This window comes from Electrona antarctica (genome assembly GCF_951216825.1).
Source record: "Electrona antarctica genome assembly, chromosome: 22".
Lineage (NCBI taxonomy): Eukaryota > Metazoa > Chordata > Actinopteri > Myctophiformes > Myctophidae > Electrona > Electrona antarctica.
Window position 1 is genome coordinate 10,579,783 of NC_136805.1, and position 22,500 is coordinate 10,602,282.

Here is a 22,500-nt window from a genome sequence, read left to right on the forward strand (position 1 = left end):
CCCAGACACCCACCTGCTGGTGGTACAAACAGGGACCCAGACACCCACCTGCTGGTGGTACAAACAGGGACCCAGACACCCACCTGCTGGTGGTACAAACAGGGACTCAGACACCCACCTGCTGGTGGTACAAACATGGTACAAACATGGACCACCTGCTGGTGGTACAAACAGGGACCCAGACACCCACCTGCTGGTGGTACAAACAGGGACCCAGACACCCACCTGCTGGTGGTACAAACAGGGACCCAGACACCCACCTGCTGGTGGTACAAACAGGGACTCAGACACCCACCTGCTGGTGGTACAAACAGGGACCCAGACACCCACCTGCTGGTGGTACAAACATGGACCCAGACACCCACCTACTGGTGGTACAAACATGGACCCAGACACCCACCTGCTCGTGGTACTCGATGCCCATGCTCAGCGTGTTGATCAGGATGGCGATCATGATGCCTCGGCCAAAGTACTTGCTGTCCACGATCTTCCGGAAGGTGTCGCACACCAGCCTCCAGAAGCGTATCACCCTGGTCCCCGTGTTGCCCAGCCTCTGGTGCCTCTTCCGGGGCTGCCGGCCGTCCCGCTGGTCCCTGTGGTGGAGGTCCTGCATGGCCGCGTTTTGGACAGCAAAAAACATTTTTAGGGATTTTTGTTTTTTATTTGGAATAAAATTCTGTTTAGTCGACAGAAATGTATTTTGTCAGGTCTTGATGGCACCGTAATGCCTGATTTTACACTTGGTTGCATGCTGAAAGTAGCCGATCTACAAGCTCACAAAGAGCTTGCAGATCTGCTATTTTCCACACCTGAATGCAACCAAGACTTGTCTTTCAGTTCTACTTTGTTTTTGGAGATGTTTTGCACTCTGTCCGTCCGTGTCACCGTTAACCCGGTCGATGCCAAACTGTGCACACACACTTCCTGGATGCCAACGATGAACCTCTGCCCCAACGGCCTGTCCCTAGAGGCCAAGGAAAAACCTTTGACCTGCCTTTTATAGTGCCACCAAGGAGGCCGAACACATTTCTTTATATTACTCCTCCATATTCTCTCTAAAAATCCCCCAAATAAGTACACAGTACAGTCATGTGATCCATTCCATCGTGATTGGCTAACATTGGCTTCCACAGTTTGCAGGATTGGCCCGTTTCAAACAAAAAGCCTCAAAGCATGAACACAGTGTGCAATTTCCGGGAACGTTTCCACGCGCTGGCTGAAGAATAAATCACAAACATTTCACATTGGCCTGTATGCAAAACACATTTTTGGAACAAAATGCCTAAAATTATAAATTTCAACGTCCAGTTGGCGTCAAAGGCGTAAGAAGAAAAGGCACCCTTTTCACAATGGCCTATTATAGCGCCACCAGGAGGCCACAATGACCTGGCCTGGCCTGGCCTGGCGCACAGAGGAGCGATTGTTCTAGTCAGTGAAAAAAGGTGCAGTATAGAGCATCGCAGTCCCGCCCCCTGTCATGACGACGCCAGGCCCAGGAAATAATTCCCAATGCATTTTTCCCATAGACATTTCAAAAAGTATTTATTTAAAGACCTTTTAAGCGTCGTACGAAGCCAACTCGAGTCGTGACAAATCAGGACAACAAACACAATATTTTGGACCAAACAAATAATTACAAAGAAGAACAACAACTAAAAAAGTGTTGTAACCTGCCGTTTTTTTTCTACTTTCTAATTCTTTGTTTGGCCCAAAACATTTATTGTCATGATTTGTCAAGACAAGAGTTGGCTTTGTCCGCGGCGTAAACGTCTTTAAATAAATACTTGGTACCATTAGGAGAGATAACAGGCAAACGTCAATAAAAATAATAATTCTTGAGAGCGTAAAAGGAAACCAAATGGACCCGTATGGATCCATTTGGTTTCATTTTACGCTCTCAAGATTTATAAGGCTCCATTTGGTTACCAACTCTCCATCATTGAGCTGGGGACCACCTGGAATCCCCTCAAGGACCACGGGTGGTCCCCGAACCACTGGTTGAAAACCACCGTTTTAGTCGATGAAATCAATGCTACCTGCGTGAACTCGTACACGCCCTCGCTGTCCGAGTCGCCCGGCGTCTCGTTGCCGTCCGACTCGTTGGCCAGGGCCTTGGCGCAGTACGGGCAGCTCTCGGGGTCAAAGGTCAGGCCGGCCGCGTCCATGGCACTGCTGGCGGCGCTGAGGTCACGGGCCGAGATCTGGCAGGAGACCTGAGCTGAGGGGGTCGGACGGGGACGGGGGCATTATTGGACAAAGAGGAGATGAATTAAGGAATTGGGAGTTCAAAAGAAAGGCACAAGTGTCACACCTTCCTACCTACTGTACATGACTGCCTGCCTAGATATGTCCCAAACCGCCTCCCCCTCAGGTCCTCCACTGTTGGCCTGCTCGAAGTGCCTAAAAAATGAATTCACTAAAAAACATGGTGAAGCAGCTTTCTGCGTCAAGGGGCCGACGGCGTGGAACAAACTCACACTATACCTTCGACAGGCAGCCTCTGTAGACATTCTTAAAACACAGCTCATAGCCTCGGTAGCCAGGCTTTTATTTCCGTTAGCATTCGGCTCAAAAAGAAAAGCCTGGGGAAACCGATTGGAAAATCTAGCATATAGGAAGCCCACTTCCTTGTATTTCGCTAACCAATAATAACAGAGGCGGGTACTCGCTCCAAATTTGGTGAGGTCAGTGTTCTCTCTGCTGTTTTCTACTACCGGGGCGGGGGGGCGGGCGCTCAGATCGGTGAACCAATAGGATCCGCCGCCTGTTTTCGACCGGCACCCGCCCCTCTAGACCAGAAATCCAACACGCTGGGCGAGCTACGCTACACAGCTCAAGAGCTACTTCTACACTCTTGCTTTCAGTTGAGCTTTTAAAATCCTTGTTGTTATATTCACGTCCTCACTGTATTGCATTATTCACTGCTATTATTTTAATGTTTTAAATGCCTCTTTTCCCCCCCTCTATTGCTCTGTAAAGCACTTTGAGCTGCATTTCATGTCATGAAAGGTGCTATACAAATAATGTTTTATTATTTATACGTTAAGAAAATTAAGGAGTTTATACAAAATGATGGAAGCAACACTAAAAGTCACCAGCGTGTTTGAATGGTTGCTTGTGCGTTAAGTGGTGTACGTAACTAAGTACATTTACTAATTTGTAGGTATTTGTACTTCACTTGAGTATTTCCAACTTGCAATACTTTTACTTCTACTCCACTACATTGTATTGTACTTTTACTTCACTACAATGATTTGAAAACTGTTGTTACTATAATTACTTTATAGATTTAGATTGTTATTACAAAACAAACATAATATTACCCACTCCAGCTGTATATGCATTTAGACCAGTTTGAAAACAGCCGATCTACAAGCTCACAACGCGTGGCATACAGTAGACTGTAGATCTAAATTTTCAAAACGTTTTATACATTTGAAAACTGGGACATTTCTGCGTATAACGAGTACTTTTGGTACATCGTGATGCCAATACTTTTGTACTTTTACTGAATACATTTTGAATACTTAACGTAAAACATGCGAGTACTTTTCCCCCCCACCACTAGTTGCCTGTGCGTGTCAGCGGGCGTGTGTCTGAGTGGAATGGCCAGTTCTCACAGTGTGTGAGTAATGCCCTCGTGTCCACAGGCCAGGGCTGAGCCGTATGGCCGCGGCCCTGGCCGCTTGACCCGAAGCCAGCTTCTCCGCGGTCTTAATGACCACACAATGAACCTGGCTGGACTTTTAGAACTTGGCCAGAGCTTTGGCCCTCCAGAAAACTAGCCCGCAAGCATAAGACAGACATCAAGGATTAAAGCCGTTATTGACTCTAATTAGCAGCTTTTCCTGTCTCTGGCGAACGAAAGACCAATGCACGGCACGGCATTCCGTTTCATCACTCGATATGCGCCGTGTTTAATGAGACATCCTTTTGGAAGAGGGATCAGATTCTTGTCCTCTTGCTGTTGCTGGCGTGGGAATGCCATTCATGCTAAGTGTTATTGGTGTGTGAGGTGTGTTTGTTGTTTTTCAAAATCTCACCACTCCAGCGGCGGCCAGCTTTCCTAATCCATCCATGTAAACCAAACCTTAACAAACAACAACGTATCCCACAGGAGGTGGAATAGAACCAATGGAGTCGAGTCAAAATACTTTTTTTTTCTCCTTCTCTTTTTAGCATTTGATTGCATTTGTGATAATTGTGACTTAAAGTCTGTACTGTACTAATTCAACTCTGAGAGTAACAAGGGTATACTTTCGTGGTTCCCAAAGTTTCAGGTCGAGACCCAAAAAAAAGAGATTAGACGTTTGCCCGGGAGTCGGGACCCAAACTAGTGAAACAGATCTACAAGCACAAAAAAATTACCGGGAAAATAAATCTCTGAATTCTGTTTTTAACACATTCCATCCGTAGGATGTCTGGAAATGTCATAGGGAATCCAATCGAGGGATGCATTGGACGTGTGTAGACTGTGTACACGTCCTAGCACATCCTCAATGATACCAGGCGAGAGAAGAATATTCCGAATTTTTTCCTTTTTTTATTTTTCAGTCGGACTCTCTGCCACCGTACTTCACGCTCTACGGTCATATTAGCTTCCCGTTGACTTAGCTGTTAGCGCGGCAGAAAGAATGCCTCGTCTCTCCTAATTAAGGGGCGATCTCCGTGGTTTTGATCTGATGGATATACTAGCGCTTCATTTCTGCTCCTCATCCGCCTCTCGCTCAAAATATGAACGCTTTTTGGAGCTTCTAGCGATATAATAAAATCGAGACCAAGGTAAGCTAGCAAAGGGGGGGGGGGGGGGGGGGGGGGGGGGGCTGGTTCAGAGTAAAAGCCGCCATGTCTTTCCGGCACCCCAGAGCTCCTATTTTGAAGGAATCCCGGGAATGATTGTGTTAATTAATGATTTGTTTTGCTTTTTTGGCAATGTTCTTTTTTTTCTATGCTGTCACCGTGTGGCTCCTTACCAGCAGGTGGCGTGTGCGTATAAAAACCTTCCTGTCACCGTGTAGCTCCTTACCAGCAGGTGGCGTGTGCGTGTCTACGAGGCTCAACGGCCGTCCGTCCGTCAGCGGCAGGGGCGGCGGGGGGATGTTCAGGTTGAAGTTGATGCTGGTCACAGTGCTGGTCGCCGCCGCGCTCCCTCTCCTGGACTCGGCCAGGGCTCGGGCCGTCAGCGTGGGGTAGCTCTACAGCAGAATCACAAGCACAATCAGCTTTATTGTCAAAATAAAGTGGGTGAAATTCATTTCTGGAATATAATAATAAAACAGGAGCACATCCTCTTCGATCTTGGTGCTGAGCCAAACTGTTAAACTAACAGATATCATGAACAAAAAGCGAGGGCTCGCAACTCACTTTGTAATGCTCCAGGTAAATTAATTCACAATCACAGCAGGCAGGACATACAACGTTTCGACCCGTATTGGTCTTTAAACGTTGTATGTCCTGCCTGCTGTGATTGTGAATTAATTTTCCTGGAGCATTACAAAGTGAGTTGCGAGTCCTTGCTTTTGTTCATGAAATTAATTTTTGTGCATAGTTCCATTGTATTATTTTTCCAAGAGGAGATCGTTCCACACACAAACAGCACACTCGTACAGGGTCTCTCTTGGCTAATTTACAAACGGCACAGCCGTAGGGTCTCTCTCTTATAATCGTATTTACCTTGGGGCCCGCCGACGCGGCGAAAGGCACGGAGTTCCTCTTCAGGGCGCGGGACATGGGCGACGGCGCACCAACCGGGACCAGGGCGGAGGAGAAGGGGCTCGGGGGGGCAGGGAGGGGGCCGTCCAGGGTGGTGGGCGACGGGCTACACCAGAGAGGAGGGAGGGGCAATTAATCGGTCACATCGGTATCGGACGATATTGGCCTTAAAATGCAATATCGGTATCAAATTGATATCAAAATAATATATCATACATTTCTTTATAAGCCTTTTTGGACAGAATGGACAATATATATATATATTTTTTTAATACAGAATGAGATCCTCTCGACATCGGTTTAGCCTCTATCAGTTATCGGCCATAACAACAATTAATAATATCAGATATCGATAACATGTGTCATGGGTACATCATCCCTACCAGAGAGTCTCCAAGTGGCAGTCCGTGTGGTAGACGCTGCGCACCGACGACGAATCCACGGTCCCCCCGCCGCCGCCCAGATTGGTCGCCGGGAGCGCCACCTGGCTGACGTCGGAGGAGGAGGAGGGCGTAGCGGGCGGGGGCGGGGCCAGTGAGAGGCGTCCGGCGCCGTTGTTGTTTGGGGAAGCGCCAGACTCCACGTCCCTGGTGGCGGTGGCGCCGGCGCCCGGTCCCTCCAGACCCCGGATGCCTCCTCCTCCTCCTACGACGACTCCTCTCACGCTGCCGTTGCCCAGGTGGTAGTGATGGTGGTGGTGGTGGTGATGGTGGTGCACCATGTGATGCACCGACACCGAGCCCTGCCTGGAACGCACAGGGATGCAAACATGGTCCATTCATTAGGGCAGGGGTTCTCAAAGTTTTTTGCTGGGGACCCCCGGGAATGTATAGGGATGCAAAATGGTCCATTAACCGTTTAGTTGTTTTTATTTTATTCTTTTTATTATTATTTTTTTACCAAAAGGAAAATTCTACGAAACCGGAAATTAGCGCGGAGACATAATCACTTTGATGTATATAACATCAACGAGCGTCAACAAGCATCAGCTGGACACACACACACACACACACACACACACACACACCTCCTATGATGGAATATGAATAAGGATTACTGTCATTATGGTAAGCTCTCATTTCATATCACTCACACGCGCACCCACACACCCCCATCCCCATACCTGGAGGCCTTCCTCCTCCTGCGGTGTCCCCTCTGGGACTCCGAGCCGGCGGGCGGCGAGGCGGCCACGTTGAGGCCCGCGCGGCGGGCCAGCACGCGGCACAGGTGCGCCGTCTGCTTGGCGCCCTTGCGCACTATGTGCACCAGGTACTTGAGCAGCTCGTCGTAGCAGGAGCCCGGCTCCGAGAAGGACGCCAGCGTGCTGGCCTCGGAGAGGAAGCGGGCACGCTGCTCCTTCATCAGCTGGCTCTCACGCTGCTTGGTCTCAGAGAACTGCGTGGCGATGACCACCAGGCACAGGTTGATCATGAAGAACGAGCCGATCTGGAGGGGAGGGGGGAGGGGAAGCGGTGACACAGTGGTTTTTGTATTTTTTTCTTCTTCTTTTTTACGTTTTCTGAGCTCAATTGCACCCAAAAAACGTTTTTCTTTTTGTCTCCACCAGGCCGAAGGCATGGGGAGAGAGTATGTTTTGCACTCCGTCCGTGTGTGTGTCCGTCCGTCCGTGTGTGTGTCCGTCCTTCCGTCCGTCCGTTACCAGCTAATCTCCGGCACCGTTAACCCGGTCGATGCCAAACTTTGCGCACACACTCCCTGGATGCCAACGATGAACCTCTGCCCCACATTTTCCAGAACGGCCTGTTATAGCGCCACCATGAGGCAGCTTTTCACATTGTTTACCTAAAACTGCACCGATCTGCGTGAAACGTTGCATGCACACTCCCTAGAGGCCAAGGACAAACCTTTGACCTGCATTTTCCGCATCTGCCTTTTATAGCGCCACCAGGAGGCCGACTTTTGTAAAACACATTTTTGGATATTACTCCTCCAGATTCTGTCCAAAAATCTCACAAATCGTTACACAGTATCTCTATGGTCATGTGCTCAAGTCGGATCTGTCCGATATTTCATGTTCCATCCTAATTGGCTATAATTGGCTTTCACAGTTTGCAAGATTGCCCCGTTTTGAACAAAAGCCTCAAATCATGAACGCAGCATGCAATTTACGTCAAATCTTTCACACATTTTCTTACTAGGCTGAGGAATATATCCCACCCTTTTCACATTGGCCTGTTATAGCGCCACCAACAGGTTGATTTTTGCAAAACACATTTTTGGAACAAAATGCCTCAAATCATCCAATTGCCATCAAAGGCAACATATTATTTATTTATATTACTCCTAAACATTTTGCCAAACATCTCACACAGTCCTATCCTCCTGGTGGAGACCTGTGCCCAGAAGGGCACTTTTTCTAGTTTTTTATAATTTTTATCCCGTGATTTTGTAACCCATTTTTTCACCCAGTGTAAATTATCTAAAATGCACGTACGCACGCATGCACGGTAACGCTGACTCAGTGGTTTTTGTATTTTTTCTTTTTACGTTTTCTGAGCTCAATTGCATCCAAAAGACCTGAACTTTATTTTTATTTTTTTAATAATAATAATTTTTAGGCCTGGGCCGTGGCTCAGTGGTCCAGGCACCTTGGCTGGTAATCCAGTCTGGCAGTGTGCCGCGGGTTCGACTCCCGATGGCCTTTACTGCATGTCTCCCCCCCCCACCACAAAATAATAATAATAATAATAATTTTTATCCAATGATTTTGTAACCCATTTTTTCACCCATGTGTCAATTATCTAATGTAATCCTGGGCGCTACACTTCCTCTGCCAACCTGGGGGGGGGGCAGCGGACTGACTTCATGCTTCCTTCTATGCATGAAGAGCCTGTGTAACTCTGAGAGTGTACAAATGCCAAACACTCAGAGTTATGGGGGTCCTGACTCCTTGGAATAAAACGTTTTTTGTTTTTTTTGTTAATGTTTTCTTTGTGGCTTTCGCCTTTATTTTATATATTTTATGGAGGGACAGACAGTAGGCTGACAGGAAATGGGGAGAGAGATACGGGGAAGACATGAAGTAAAGGCCGTCGGGATCGGGAGTCGAACCTGCGGCACACTGCCAGACTTACCGGATTTACCAGAATTACCGGATTACCAGATTTACCGGATTTACCAGATTTACCGGATTACCAGCCAAGGTGCCTGGACCGCTGAGCCATGGCCCAGGCCGGAATAAAAACTTTGAGGGAAGGGGGAATGGGCCCAATCTCTTTCTAACATGGCTGCTGTGCACATAGAGCCAAATGACTATATGACTCGCGGCATAATTTACCTTTACTGCCAACCATTTTCTAAAGCATACCGTAGTTATGTTCCAAATTGGATTTGTTTTATTTCATTTTTTTTCTTTCATTATGGGAAGCCTGCAGGCGGAGCTAGCACCGACACACACTGCAGCGCCAAGACCTGATCATGCTTCAGAGATATCTGTGCTCAAATACTGTCAAATAACGCTTTTAATCCTGACTGAAATGTGATGACTCCTTGAAGTGCCCACACCTTCCTGGCGGAAGTTTCTGTCACCGTTATAAGAAGACGTGGGCATTTGGATTTTGTTTGTAGATCAATATTTTCTCCGGGGAATGTCCCTCGGGCTAACCTTTTTGGAAATCAAGCCGCGCTTTCAACTGCATTAAAATGCAATATCGGCATCATTTACCTTTACTGCCAACCATTTTCTAAAGCATACCGTAGTTATGTTCCAAATTGGATTTTTTTTTTATTTCATTTTTTAAAATTTCATTATGGGAAGCCAGGCGGAGCTAGCGCAGACACACACTGCAGCGCCAAGCCCTGATCATGCTTCAGAGATATCTGCACTCAATTACCGCTTTTAATCCAAGCTGGACGGGAACCCCTTTTGGTGTTTTAAGCATTATGTTATACTTTAGCTATTGAAAAATAGCAGATCTACAAGCTCATAGCGCGGCACCGAGTGCCGCGCTACGAGCTTGTAGATCTGCTATTTCTTTTTTAAATTGAAAATGTGGCACAAATTTCGAATATATATTCTTTCAGACCGAACAGTTTAACTCAAATCTTTGCTTCTGCATGGGGGGTCCCTGGAATAACATATTTTGAGATGGGGGTCGGAGGCCAATTGCATATGATTTTTGGGGGGGGTCCTTGACATGAAAATGTTTGAGAACGACTGATATAGAAACATAGGGTTTTTCTGAAAACTGTCAGGATTTAGAAGGCATTTCGTAGAATCGTCCTCAGGTCTAAATGGGTAAATCCAATCCGAGAGTTGTCTGACCTTGAAGTGGCCACACCTCCCTGGCAGAAGTTTCTGTCACCGTTATAAGAAGACGTGGGCATTTGGATTTTGTTTGTAGATCAATATTTTCTCCGGGGACATTTTCGGGCTAACCTTTCAACTGCATTAAAATGCAATATCTTTGAGAAAAAGTTCTCGGTGAAGGAAATGTCACTGTGCTTACTGTATTCTCAAGCACATGTTTACGGCCTCGATCTGCCAGTATTTTCCCTTAAGTTTTAGTCAGTCTTTTGAATAGTTTTCATTTAGTTTTAGTCACATTTTAGTCACCTGAAATGTTTTAGTTTAGTCGACTAAATATGGCAAGATTTTAGTCAACTAACTCTACAGTTGATTCAGTCAACTAAAATGTATTTTGGCGGGCCTTGATGCCGTCGTAATGGCTGATTTTGCTGAAAATAGCAGATCTACAAGCTCACAACGCGTCGCTCACAGACTTGTGTCTTTTATTATACTGGATCTCTTGCCCAATAGTCCCTTCCTAACATTTTAGTCTAGTTTTAATTGGTTGATATGAATCAATAATATTGAATTGTCAATATATTTAGTCTTACTTTTTGTCATCAGAGCCGAGTTTTCATTTAGTTTTTGTCAGTGAAAAAAAAGGTACTGTACTGCACTTGAAAGCGATGGAATTGGATAATGGCCACAATGGAATATGAATCCCGTGGAATAGTTTTCTCGAAAACCAAACAAACCAAGGTATATGCTTCGGAAAATGGCCAACAGTCATGTCAAGTAATACTGTGAGTTGGGGGATAATGGGATAAAAATGACAGGGGACTCCTTTAGAGTGTCAAGAGTGAAAAATGGATGCACGCTGAACTGTACCCAAAACACACGCACACGCACACGCACGCACACGCACGCACGCACGCACGCACGCACGCACGCACGCACGCACGCACGCACGCACGCACGCACGCACAGGCATATAGCTGCTGTCATGAAGCAGGACTTACGATAATGAGGAGGATGAAATAGATGAAGTTGTAGAAGGAGTGAGAATCCATCACAAAGTACATGATGTCCACCCAGCCCTCCAACGTGATCACCTAGACACACACACACACACACACACACACACACACACACACACACACACACACACACACACACACACACACACACACACACACACACACACACACACAGAGAGAGAGAGGGCAAAGATGATTTAATTATACTTGATCATAGTTGTTAATAAGTTGATCATACTTAAGCGTGACCCAACTATTCAAACTATTCATATAGCAGTCGAATGATGCCTCGTTCAAATAGCTTGACGCATTTTATTCACGGTCTCGTAAACATGAATAAGTGTGACTTTATCGGCCGTGTAATATTCGCGTCGTTCTGTGTCAGTGCAATGCAACGTGACACAAACTACAATTAAAACAATATACGGTATGTATTCTGGTGAATGAATGGCACAAAAAGAAAGGAAAAAGCACTCCCAGTGTGCAAGGACCTTATACTGGAGGTATGTCAGGCTTTAACGGCACACATTCCACATTGTAGACCACTCAGCGTATTAAGACTTCACATAATAGCGAGGATATGTTAAGCCTTGACACCAGGCTCGCTGCGCGCACCCCCTGGAGGGGGACGACGACGACGATGACTCTCCCCAGAAGCACAGCGCAGTATGGGAGAGCTCACCTCCGCCAAACTGACACTCATCCTCCACAAATAATATACGTACTACTACCTCCCCCCTTCTTGACTGACAGGAGATAGGAGGGTTCACAGAGGGAGATGAACGCAGAGATAAGTGAACCAATGGTGTGGAAAGAATTCGATTTTAGTGAGTTTTCTCTCTCTCTCTCTCGCTGGCTGTAGCGACCTGCTTAATCCTATAAGCTCTATTCCTCGGATGCGAGCAGCTGCTGGAGCAATTAGCCTTCTCCGTTTCCTCGCCACAGCCTCACTTTTTCCGCATGTTTTAATGCTAAAAGGAAAAACGTGAGGGTTTTATACAATTTCGTTCTATCGAGACAACTATTATGCAATTTTTTAGTTTCTGGGTGGTGTGTGGCTGAGCCATAACTAGAAAAAGTGCCCCTCGGGGCACAGGTCTCCACCAGGGCAGGTCAGGTTGTGGCCTCCTGGTGGCGCTATAATAGGCCAATGTGAAAAGGGTGCCATTTGTTCTTACACCTTTGATGGCAATTGGATGATTTGAGGCATTTTGTTCCAGAAATGTGTTCTCCACCTGTTGGTGGAGCTATAAAAAAAAAGACTTACACTGGACCTCGTGTCCACTAGTCCCTTCCTAACATTTAAGTCTAGTTTTTATTTGTTGACGAAATTCTCAATATATTTAGTCTTAGTTTTAGTCACCAGCTTAGTCTTCATTTAGTTTCCATTTAGTTTCCGTCGGCGAAAAACGTCAAGTTGACGAAACATTTCCCGTCACGGTTGGCAGTCGGACGAACAAGCCAACACTTACGACATCATCATCACCTCACCTGGAAGATGGCGATCCAGGCGTAGCAGATGTTGTCGAAGTTGATGGCGCCCTTGAAGGGGTTGACGAGGCCCTGCGAGCAGTTGGTGTAGTACTGGTTCCAGTTGACGCAGGTGGTGTTGTCGGTGGCGTTGTAGGCGTCGGCGTCCAGGCGGCACTGCACGCCGCCCTCCTCGTACAGCGTGGGCACCTGGTGGCACTCCCGCATGCCGTTCTCCTTGGGCAGCGAGCAGATGAACGGGCTCTCGTCGTCGTTCTCCGTGTGGTAGTACTTGCCCAGCTCCAGCGACAGAGGACTGAGGAGGAGATGGAGGAAGAGGAGGAGGAGGAAATATGACAACATCAACATTAACACATTTTGATACCGTTGACAGGTATACTCGTCCTGATTAATCCAGCAGGCAGCACTCATCGTGTTAAAAGGATCGTGACATAAAAAAAACGTTTTTAGGTTTTCTGAGCTCATTGCAACAAAAAAACCCTGAACTTTCAAAAAACTTGGTTACATGTGAAAGTCCGGAGTTCAAAATTGAGTTGAGTAAAAGTACAAAAGTATTGGTATCAAAATGAAGTGGTTAATATATGTTTTGTAATAACAATCAAAATCTACAAACATTTCAAATAATTGTTGTAGTGGAGTAGAAGTAAAAGTACTGGACATTGGAAATACTCCACTAAAGTACTGTACTTGAGTAACGTTGTGTGTGTGCACAGGGTGACGGTGTGTGTGTGTGTGCATGTGTGTGTGTACGTGCGCGCCCGCACACACAGGGTGGCGGTACTCGACATCAGGACCGTTTCTGTGAAAAGATTATTACTTATCTCACACTTATCCATGTAGACATACTATCCATGACTGTCTGTCAGTCTCGCTGTGAAATACGTTTGCCCTGTGGGTTATCATCTATTTATAAACGCATGTGTGTGTGCATGAGCGCGGCGCACATTTGCGACTGGCATGTATTGTGTGTGTGGTTTGGTGTGAGCGGTGCCGTGTGCGCGTGCACAAATGCACGCACGTGCGTGCGCGCCACGCCGGCCCTATCTCCGACGATAGTGCACATCTCCGCCGGTGGATAATTGGGGGCGTCTGTCAACATACATTGTGCTCACAGGCTGTGTGACAGCCTTTATTAACCGCACAAGTAGCTGCAATTACCTAGCGGGCTCACTTCTCCACTCCACTGCACTCCTGCATGTCCACAGCCCAGCCCCAACCAACCACCACCTCTTACAATCAGCACATTCACTTATGTATTTATATGGCTCTCACACGCATTCCCGGTGTACTTGCGTAACAAAAGCTTCTGTCGGCTGAGCAGACGGGGAGGGGGAAGCCTATCTGTAAGTGCTGCTGAGTACATGTACAACACAAACCTTGTTCACTTTATCAAAAGGGCCTCATGTGCAGTGCCGCGCATGCAGCTCCCATCTGAGCTGATGCGTTAGCAATCGTGTAAAGATGAGCATTTAAGAGATATTGCCCCGCCCGTAACTCAGTTCACACGAGTAGGCACTTTTATAAAACATTTTTTTGGTCGGGGCCCCGAAACGAGCCGTATGTAAATGCCACGGCACGGACACCCCACGCTGTGCTATAAAAGAAAATGGCGACGCATCGCAAAGGATCCCTCAAAAATTGATGACGACTAGAGAAAAAGAAATATCAGTCAAGCCATTACGCACGAGCTTAATATACAGCTGCTGTAGGACGTCATAAATCCTGCCAGACGAGTGTAAGAGAGGCACAGCTGGACGGACGGCACCACTGGGGGCAATATGAATAAGTCATGGGAGACCCGTGTCCCATCATACAGTATATATATCCCATTCTGGGCGGGAACCCCTTTTGGTGTTTTAAGCAATATGTTATGCTTCAGCTATTGAAAAATAGCAGATCTACAAGCTCGTAGCGCAGCACCGAGTGCCACGCTATGAGCTTGTAGATCTGCTATTTTTGAAAAATCGTGAAAATGTGGCGCAAATATTTGAATATATATTCTTTCAGAGCGAATGTTTTTAACTCAAATCTTTGCTTCTGGGGGGAGGTCCCTGGAACATCATATTTTCGGATGGGGGTTCGGCCGGCGGCCAATTACATATATTTTTGGAGGTCGTTGACATGAAAATGTTTGAGAACCACTGCTATAGAATCATAGTTTTTTCAGAAAACTGTCAGGATTTAGAAGGTCTTTGTAGAATGGAGCTCAGGTCTAATTGGGATATACAGCCCACCCGGCCTCACACGGCGGGGGTCTTTCTCATTATGAGGCAGCCTGTCTGTGTCCCCATTCATCACCGCGATATGAGACACTGGGATCATTAACCCATCAAGACCTGCCATGATGAGGCCCATTCTATACCAAGAAATAATGTCTCCTAAATAAATCCTCAACAGTTTCTTTCAGTGGTTCCCCACCCACCCTTCCCTACCCGCCCACCCCACCCCCGCACCCCACCCCCAGAAGCAAAGATTTTGAAAAATGTTCGCTTAATTTTTTTATATAGCCTATATTGAAATATTAGCCGCGCTATGAGCTTGTAGATCTGCTATTTTTGAATGGCCAAAGTATTAAAAAAAATGGCTAAAGAGGTTTAAAATCAAAAAGTGACGCACACACAGAAGCGGTCCCGGTTTGAACGGGTTAAGCTTGTGGACGTCAGAGTGCCACCTTGCCCCCACACATCACTAGAGGTCAAGGTTAATACCTTGACCCCATCTGCTCCCTGTCACCCCCCTCTGTTATATCAATAACAATATATCAATAATGGTATATGGCGTATGAAAGAAAATCCAACACTCTGTGTGTCCGTGAGGTCTTTCTGGTCTTTCTGGCTCATTTTAAGATCTTGAAGTTGATTATCTTTGACGGTGAAGCTCTCAGAAGGTTCCCCTCCCATGACTTTTCCTAAATATTCGATTCAAATCATCATCATCTTTTTTTTTTTCTCCATCTGAAACATTTTTCAGTTTACTGAAACCATCTCTGCCTGTTGGTTTTCAGTCAGACTGACCCCTGGCTGTCACCCGTTCTCCCCCACGGCAGTGCACTTCACCTCCAGTCAGACTGACCCCTGGCTGTCACCCTTTCTCCCTCACGGCAGTGCCATAGAGTATATAAAGGATAGAGACCGAACTGGAGCACTAGCCCCGCCCCCAAGCTATTCATTTCGATGAAGTTGCTCAGTGGCGTTTTGAAGCACCCGGAAGACTGCCGGAAGTACCTCCTCCGGACCTCAAATTTGAGGTCCGGGGTGACGTATGGGTGACGTAGGGAGTGATGGTCCTACGTGTCCGTGCACGGGTCCGCCTGCAGTCCTTCCTCTTACCACTAGGGCCCAGAGCTTCAACGTTGGAGCGCCTCACTGGCCCCTTGGGCAGTGCACTTCACCTCCAGGCAGCCCATTGTTCAATGGCTCACAACCAGGTGTTGTTTTTGGCAGCACATTTTGATTTTAATCATAGTCTCTTCAATAGTTTTCATTTAGTTTCAGTCCCATTTTATAGTCACCTGGAATGTTTTAGTCTTAGTCTTAGTTTTAGTCGACGGAATCAACACTGTGGCTCACAACACATTGCAACACCTTAGCAAAGCGACCAACAGTCTAAACACGTAAACCTGATAAAAAAAAGTTCAGGAAAATGCGTAAACGATGCGACTCATTGTGAGCCTCTGCTGTTTTATTCTCCCTCCCTGCCTGGCAAAACATATTTTCAGATGGGGGTAAGCAGACAAAACACAGATCAATTTGGAGGGGTCATGTTTGAGAACTATACTGCCTTCTGAAATGTCTTCCTGCGTGTGCACTCAAAATATAAAGCTTGGCGGTACACACATTTTAATCATTTATATCCACATAAGATATACAATGCCAGGACACAAATATTTACAAGGTGCCCGACCGTGCTGTACAGAATGCAGTCAGTCAGCAAATCTTGGACAAATACCCACACACCCTTCAGGGGTACAAAGGAACAGCGTCTTCGCCATATTTGGCGGCTATACCGATTGTAGAAGAGAATTATTGCACATAATTCTGTCAGTCTTCACTTGATACTATCAATAAAGGCAGAAACAAATCTAAAAAGACCGTCGTATTAGGTCGTAATGGCTGATTTTACACTTGCTGAAAATAGCTGATCAACAAGCTCACAACGCGTCGCGCTGCGACACGTTGTGAGCATGTAGATCTGCTATTTTCAGCATGCAACCAAGTGTAAAATGACTTGTGTCTTTTATAAATAATATATTAGAAGCTTCTTTTATCAAGAATTCTTTTATCAAGAATTGATCAATGTCACCATGGTCCACATACTGTAAACTGTGTCCTTTTTTTCCAAAAGGGCACATTGATGTCCAGAGGGCAAGGGCAGGTGGTGCTCTAGCACCCCTAGTGTCTATCTGTACACGCCACTGACACACACACACACACACACACGCACGCACAAGCACACAGACACACAGATATGGACGTACGGCGGCGAGACTCACAAGGAGAAGTTGTCCTCCACGAAGCAGCGGTTGCGGAGCAGGCCGGCCCACAGCTGCACGCCCACGATGCCGAAGATGAAGAAGACGAAGAAGCAGAGCAGCAGAACGTTGCCCAGCATGGGGAGAGTGTCCAGCAGCAGAGTGACCAGGATGCGCATGCCTGGACACACACACACACACACACACACACACACACAGACACACAGACACACACACACACACACAGTTACTACAGCCATCAACACACTGCGAGTGTGAATAAGTAAGTAAGTAGCCTTGCCGAGCCATGAGGCCCATCGGGCAGGAGCCTATCTCCTGTTTCTGTAGCGTGAGGCAGCTTGATGTACAAGTACACCCCCTGGACATGACGCTAGTATGTCGCAGGGACTTACCCCCAATCCAACCCTTGATGCTGAGTGTCAAGCAGGGATGCACTGGGTCCCATGTTTTAGAATCTTTGGTATGACCCGGCTGGGGATCGAACCCCGACCTCCCAGTCTCAGGGCGGACACTCTAACCCCAAGGCCACTGAGCTGAGCGTGAACGGCCCGGTCAAATCTCCCTCAGAGAGAGAGGGAGATTCTATTCAGCGTCTTTAACGATGGTGATTGACACCCCTATATAGGGAAGGTTCTCTACATTAGTTGGTTTCTCGATAGCTTGAGGATCCAATGGAGTTTTCGCCGAAGCACTTTTGAATACTTTCCATTGGTTCAATATTGTTTTTAACCAACACATAGACATGAAGGGTGTTCAATAGCATTGAGTAATGAAAATGCAGTTAGGTGATTTTTCATCATAGTTTTAGTGGACAAGGTTAACACTGCCTATACCTTCTGTCAGTAAAAAGTATTGGCAAGAAGTTTTTCAAAAAAGTGTACAGTATCTGTTAAAATGTTGTTTTTATGTGGACACCCCCACCAGTTCATTAAGTATGCCTGGTTTGCCTGGTGGGTGGTGATGGGTGGTGATCCACCTGAACTGAAGCCTCACCCACAGCTGTAGTTGTTGTGCAGAATGTCCCATTTCAAGTTTTGAAATGTATATGAATCTTTGAAAATAGCAGATCTTGTAGAACTTGAACTTGTAGATCGGCTATTTTCAAATGGTTGAAATAAACGTGATCGGGACATCCCTAGCATCAATATTATATCATGATATTAGACTGGATATTGTCTGTGATTTTGGATATTGTACTGTTGTGATCGGGAGCAAAAAAACGTGATCGGGGTATCAGAGTATTAAAAGGATGGAGACTGAACCGGAGCGATAGCCCCCCCCCCCCCCCCGCTATTCATTCCAGTGGAAGTTGCTCAGTCGCGTTTTGAAGCACCCGGAAGAACCGTCTACTTCCGCATTTTTTCGAAATGGGGAAGTGCAAACGGGCGCTCAATGTTAAACTCAGGTTGCACGGGGTTTCTTCGTCATAACTCCACGGGTCCGCCTGCAGTCCCACCTCTTACCACTAGGGCACAGTGCTTCAACGTTGGAGAACCTCACTGGGGGCTTGGGGTATCCCTCCTTCTAACATTCTGTCTTCCCTGTGGATAGCGTTCCCTAAACCTCCTGACAGCGCACGCCGCACGCGTGCACGGTACAGACACACAGACGTCCCATCACTGCCCACGCATACACTCCCCTCTCGCCTCGCCTCGCTAGATCTCACTGCACCATTCTGCTGTCTGTCACATACGCCCCCGCTTTCATGGTGGTGGTGTGTGTGTTTGTGTGTGTGCGTGTGTGCGAATGCATGTCCAAGTGCGTATGTTTCTAGTTTGATACAATAGCTAAAATCCTTTCTGCCGCACACCTGTCACTTTCCCTGCCTTGGATTTGCTCCATGCTGCTCTCTCTCGCTCTCTCTCTCTCTCTCTCTCTCTCTCTCCTTCATTTAATCCCTGCTGCTTATCTTCCCATACAGAAACCAGGTGAACCAGGCATCAATAATGAGGATCATTATCCTCGATCGGAACGCACGTGCGCACACGCACACACGCACACAGTATTATGTATATATCTTTTTATTATAATTTTTCCCTAGGTAATTGGAGAAGCTACTGGGGTCAACCCCTGTCGAAAAGAGCCAGCAGAACCATGTCTGCCTGACTGTCAGCCACGGAGGAGTGACAGTCAGGGGAGAGCGAGAGCGAGAGAGAGAGAGAGTCAGATACAGAGACAGTCTGTTTCTTTGACAGTGGAAAAGGAGAAGAAAATCACGGATTATTATTATTTATTTTTTCTGCCCACCTGGAAAGGCAGCGTGAACAAACGAGTCAGAGACAGCATGGGGGGCGGAGGCGAGGGAACAGGGATACAGATAAGGAGAGAAGGCATGTGTATACAGTACAGCTGTTCTGCCCTTACTATACGTTGGTGTATGGCTTGGCAGACAGCTAACATATTTCCCAATAAAGCTCCTTAGGCAGTGACTTGGTTTAACTTCTTTACTGGTGATTAAATTGTAAAACTGCAATACAGAAAAATAGAAAACACACGACATTTGTGTCAAAGTGTAGAATCATAAACCAAACCATTTATTTTGTATGCATCACAAGTTGCAAAATGAACATGTACTCACTGTACTATTCAAAGAATCAAATTACAAACATTTTAGAAAGATTAAACAAACTTATAGGCATATTGCTTTAAGAGCCATAACCTTTAACAAAAACACAGACTTACAGACTTATCCTATCCAAGGCCTGAGAGAAAGGAAATACTCAACCTGCAGTGAGTGAGCTCTTGACTTTACACTGAACTGGCTCTGACCAAACTAATCACCTATTAAATACCCTGGTGAGGCTACCAGGTGAGGAGAGTTACTAATTAGGCAAAGGAAGTAAGGAACATTGGTCTCCATTACACATACAAGGCTTAAAGGTAAACTACATAGAAAGTAAACAGCACAACAGCTACAGTGAGTGACATTGAGGAGAGGGCCGAGGTGGGACGCTGCTATAGCTGCTGCTGCTGGTGGTGGATGGATGGTCCTAGCTCGCATGTCTGTCTTTACAGCAGACGTTTAGACACCACCAAAAAACACTATACCCGCAATGTGCAACACCATGGAGGGCCCGATTCACTAAGCCAGCGGTTCCCAAAGTGAGGTCAACCTGTCGAACAGTAACAGCAGGACGCATGCTGCAGAAACAACAAAAAGACTCAGGACACTTGAAAGGTTTCTGCGGCCGCTTCAGATGAGGGGGTACCTGGAAAAATGTCTACCCCAAAAGGGGTACCTGGTCCAAAAAAGTGTGGGAACCCCTGCACTAAGCTGTTTACACCCATAGTTTGGGGTGTAAAGGAATTTTCCAAACTTCCCACGTTAGTATTCTCGAACAGTGGCTTTCAACCCTTTTCATATCAAGGCCCATTATTTAGTCAGCATTTGAGCCACGGGCCACCATTTGATTTCGCCCCTCAGACCCAAAACGTAAACATAAGATTTTGTCCACAATTCCACGCTGTATTGATATTGGTAACATACGTAGGGCTCAGGAGAGATTACAGGTAGACGTTGGTTAAAATAACAATTCTGTATACATTCTCTAATTTGGAGACTTCTTGTAAATTAAGTAATGCAGCTGCTTAAAAGAAATGGACCCGGGACTCCGGGAGGGTCCATTTGGATTCATTTTATGCTCTCAAGAGTTAAAAGATCTACAGTATAAGGGTCCATGTGGTCATTTATCTGCATGGGGACCACCTGGCACCCCCTCAAGGACCACTGGTTGAACACCACTAGAATAAGGCATTCTAATGACATACAGCAAGCTTTGGTCCCATGACTTGTGAGTCTGCATCAGAGCAGACTTGAGAAAGAGACATTCTGCTATACTAACATAGTCTGATTCAGAATTGAAGAAGAGAAAACAATACAACAGGTAGAACTAACTATCACCAAATGTTTGCCTATTGTGACATTCCCAGAACATGGATGTCCATGTCACGTGTTTCAGTCGACATTTATCCTTTATGCAACGGGGGATACTCAAAACGTGTCGCGTCGTGTATAAGACAAAAGTTTCCCGAGAGCTCCTCCGATATACACTGCAGAAATGTTACAAAATGGCCGCAGTCCAACGCTGTTTGTGGGAAGAAAGAAAAAAGAGATATTTTTACTTTACTGTAAGATGCATGGCTAAAAGCAGCGAGTTATGCAAAAGGAGACGAGGAAATGAGTCATGGGCCATGGCGATTTATCACCGCTTGCACCCTATACAGTATGTCATCCATTTAACCCATTTCCACCTGAGGAGGATTCTACAAATGCTGACAGTTTTCTGAAAAACCCATGTTTCTATAGTATGTCAGTCGTTCTCAAACATTTTCATGTCAAGGACCCCAAAGATATTTGCATTTGGCCGCCGCCGACCCCCCATCTGAAAATATGTTGTTCCAGGGATCCCCCCTAGAAGCAAAGATTTGAGTTAAAAAACGTTCGCTCTGAAAGAATATATATATTCAAAGATTTGCACTATACATTTTCACGATTTTTCAAAAATAGCAGACCTACAAGCTCGTAGCGCGGCACTCGGTGCCGCGCTATGAGCTTGTAGATCTGCTATTTTTCAATAGCTAAAGTATAACATAATGCTTAAGTTAAAACACCAGAAGGGGTTCCCGTACAGAATGGATTAAAGATAATCACCCTGAGCTCCCAGAGAACCCAAGTCGCATCCAGATAGATTGGGCTACAGTACTGTGTATAGGCTGCAGCCGAGGAGGTTGTGGAAGCTAATGCTCTCTGACAAGCCTGACTTTTTGCCTACAACTGCACTTCTAGCACAACCCCCCCACCCCCCACCTCCACCCCCCCCTATACTGTATCTCTCTCCCTCTCCCCATTTCTCCCTCACTCTCCTTTAGGTCATTAATGAACGGTAAACACTCCTTATCACACACACACACACACGCACACACGCACATACACACACACACTCACACGCACACGCACATGCACACACATACTTTAAAGCACACAACATAAGCACAGCGATTCCTTCAAATTATGGCCCGTTCTATAGCAGTATAAGGTATGCTTGCTGAGCTGTTAGAACGCTGCTTACTGTAGCTTCCTGCTATAAGCTCCGTGGTGACAGAGGCCAGGGATTAGTGTCTGGTTGCTGCAGTCAGTCACGGAGGAACTGAGAAACCGACAACTCTACCGTCGCTCGTGAGTCGTGATCGGGGAAAACGGAGATATGTTTTGCGCAGTGGATGGGGGGGATTTAATGGCATGTGTTTTGTTACAGGACCTCAGATCCCCAGCAGCAGGACAGCTCTTATTCTAGAAGCTGGACATACAGTATCGACCATATAAGCACAGCACGGCCATCTTGCCATTAACGTTAACACCTTGAGGGGTTATTCAATCCATTAAAGTTAACACCTTGAGGGGTTATTCAATACATTAAAGTTACCACCTTGAGGGGTTATTCAATCCATTAAAGTTAACACCTTGAGGGGTTATTCAATACATTAAAGTTACCACCTTGAGGGGTTATTCAATACATTAA

At 46.3% G+C, this 22,500-nt stretch overlaps 1 protein-coding gene across 1 annotated transcript in view; it reads right to left on the minus strand.

Moving 5' to 3' along the window:
* Nucleotides 1-22,500, minus strand: part of cacna1g (calcium channel, voltage-dependent, T type, alpha 1G subunit) — a gene marked incomplete at its 5' end in the record, with an annotated part of 243,541 nt that overhangs the window by 166,234 nt on the left and 54,807 nt on the right. Inside the window, 9 exons of the mRNA XM_079492215.1 lie at nt 401-607; nt 2,037-2,218; nt 5,027-5,195; nt 5,674-5,818; nt 6,096-6,458; nt 6,836-7,158; nt 10,981-11,073; nt 12,490-12,784; nt 16,982-17,141. Coding sequence (XP_079348341.1) covers nt 401-607; nt 2,037-2,218; nt 5,027-5,195; nt 5,674-5,818; nt 6,096-6,458; nt 6,836-7,158; nt 10,981-11,073; nt 12,490-12,784; nt 16,982-17,141 — 1,937 coding nt within the window. The remainder of the gene's footprint in view (nt 1-400; nt 608-2,036; nt 2,219-5,026; nt 5,196-5,673; nt 5,819-6,095; nt 6,459-6,835; nt 7,159-10,980; nt 11,074-12,489; nt 12,785-16,981; nt 17,142-22,500) is intronic.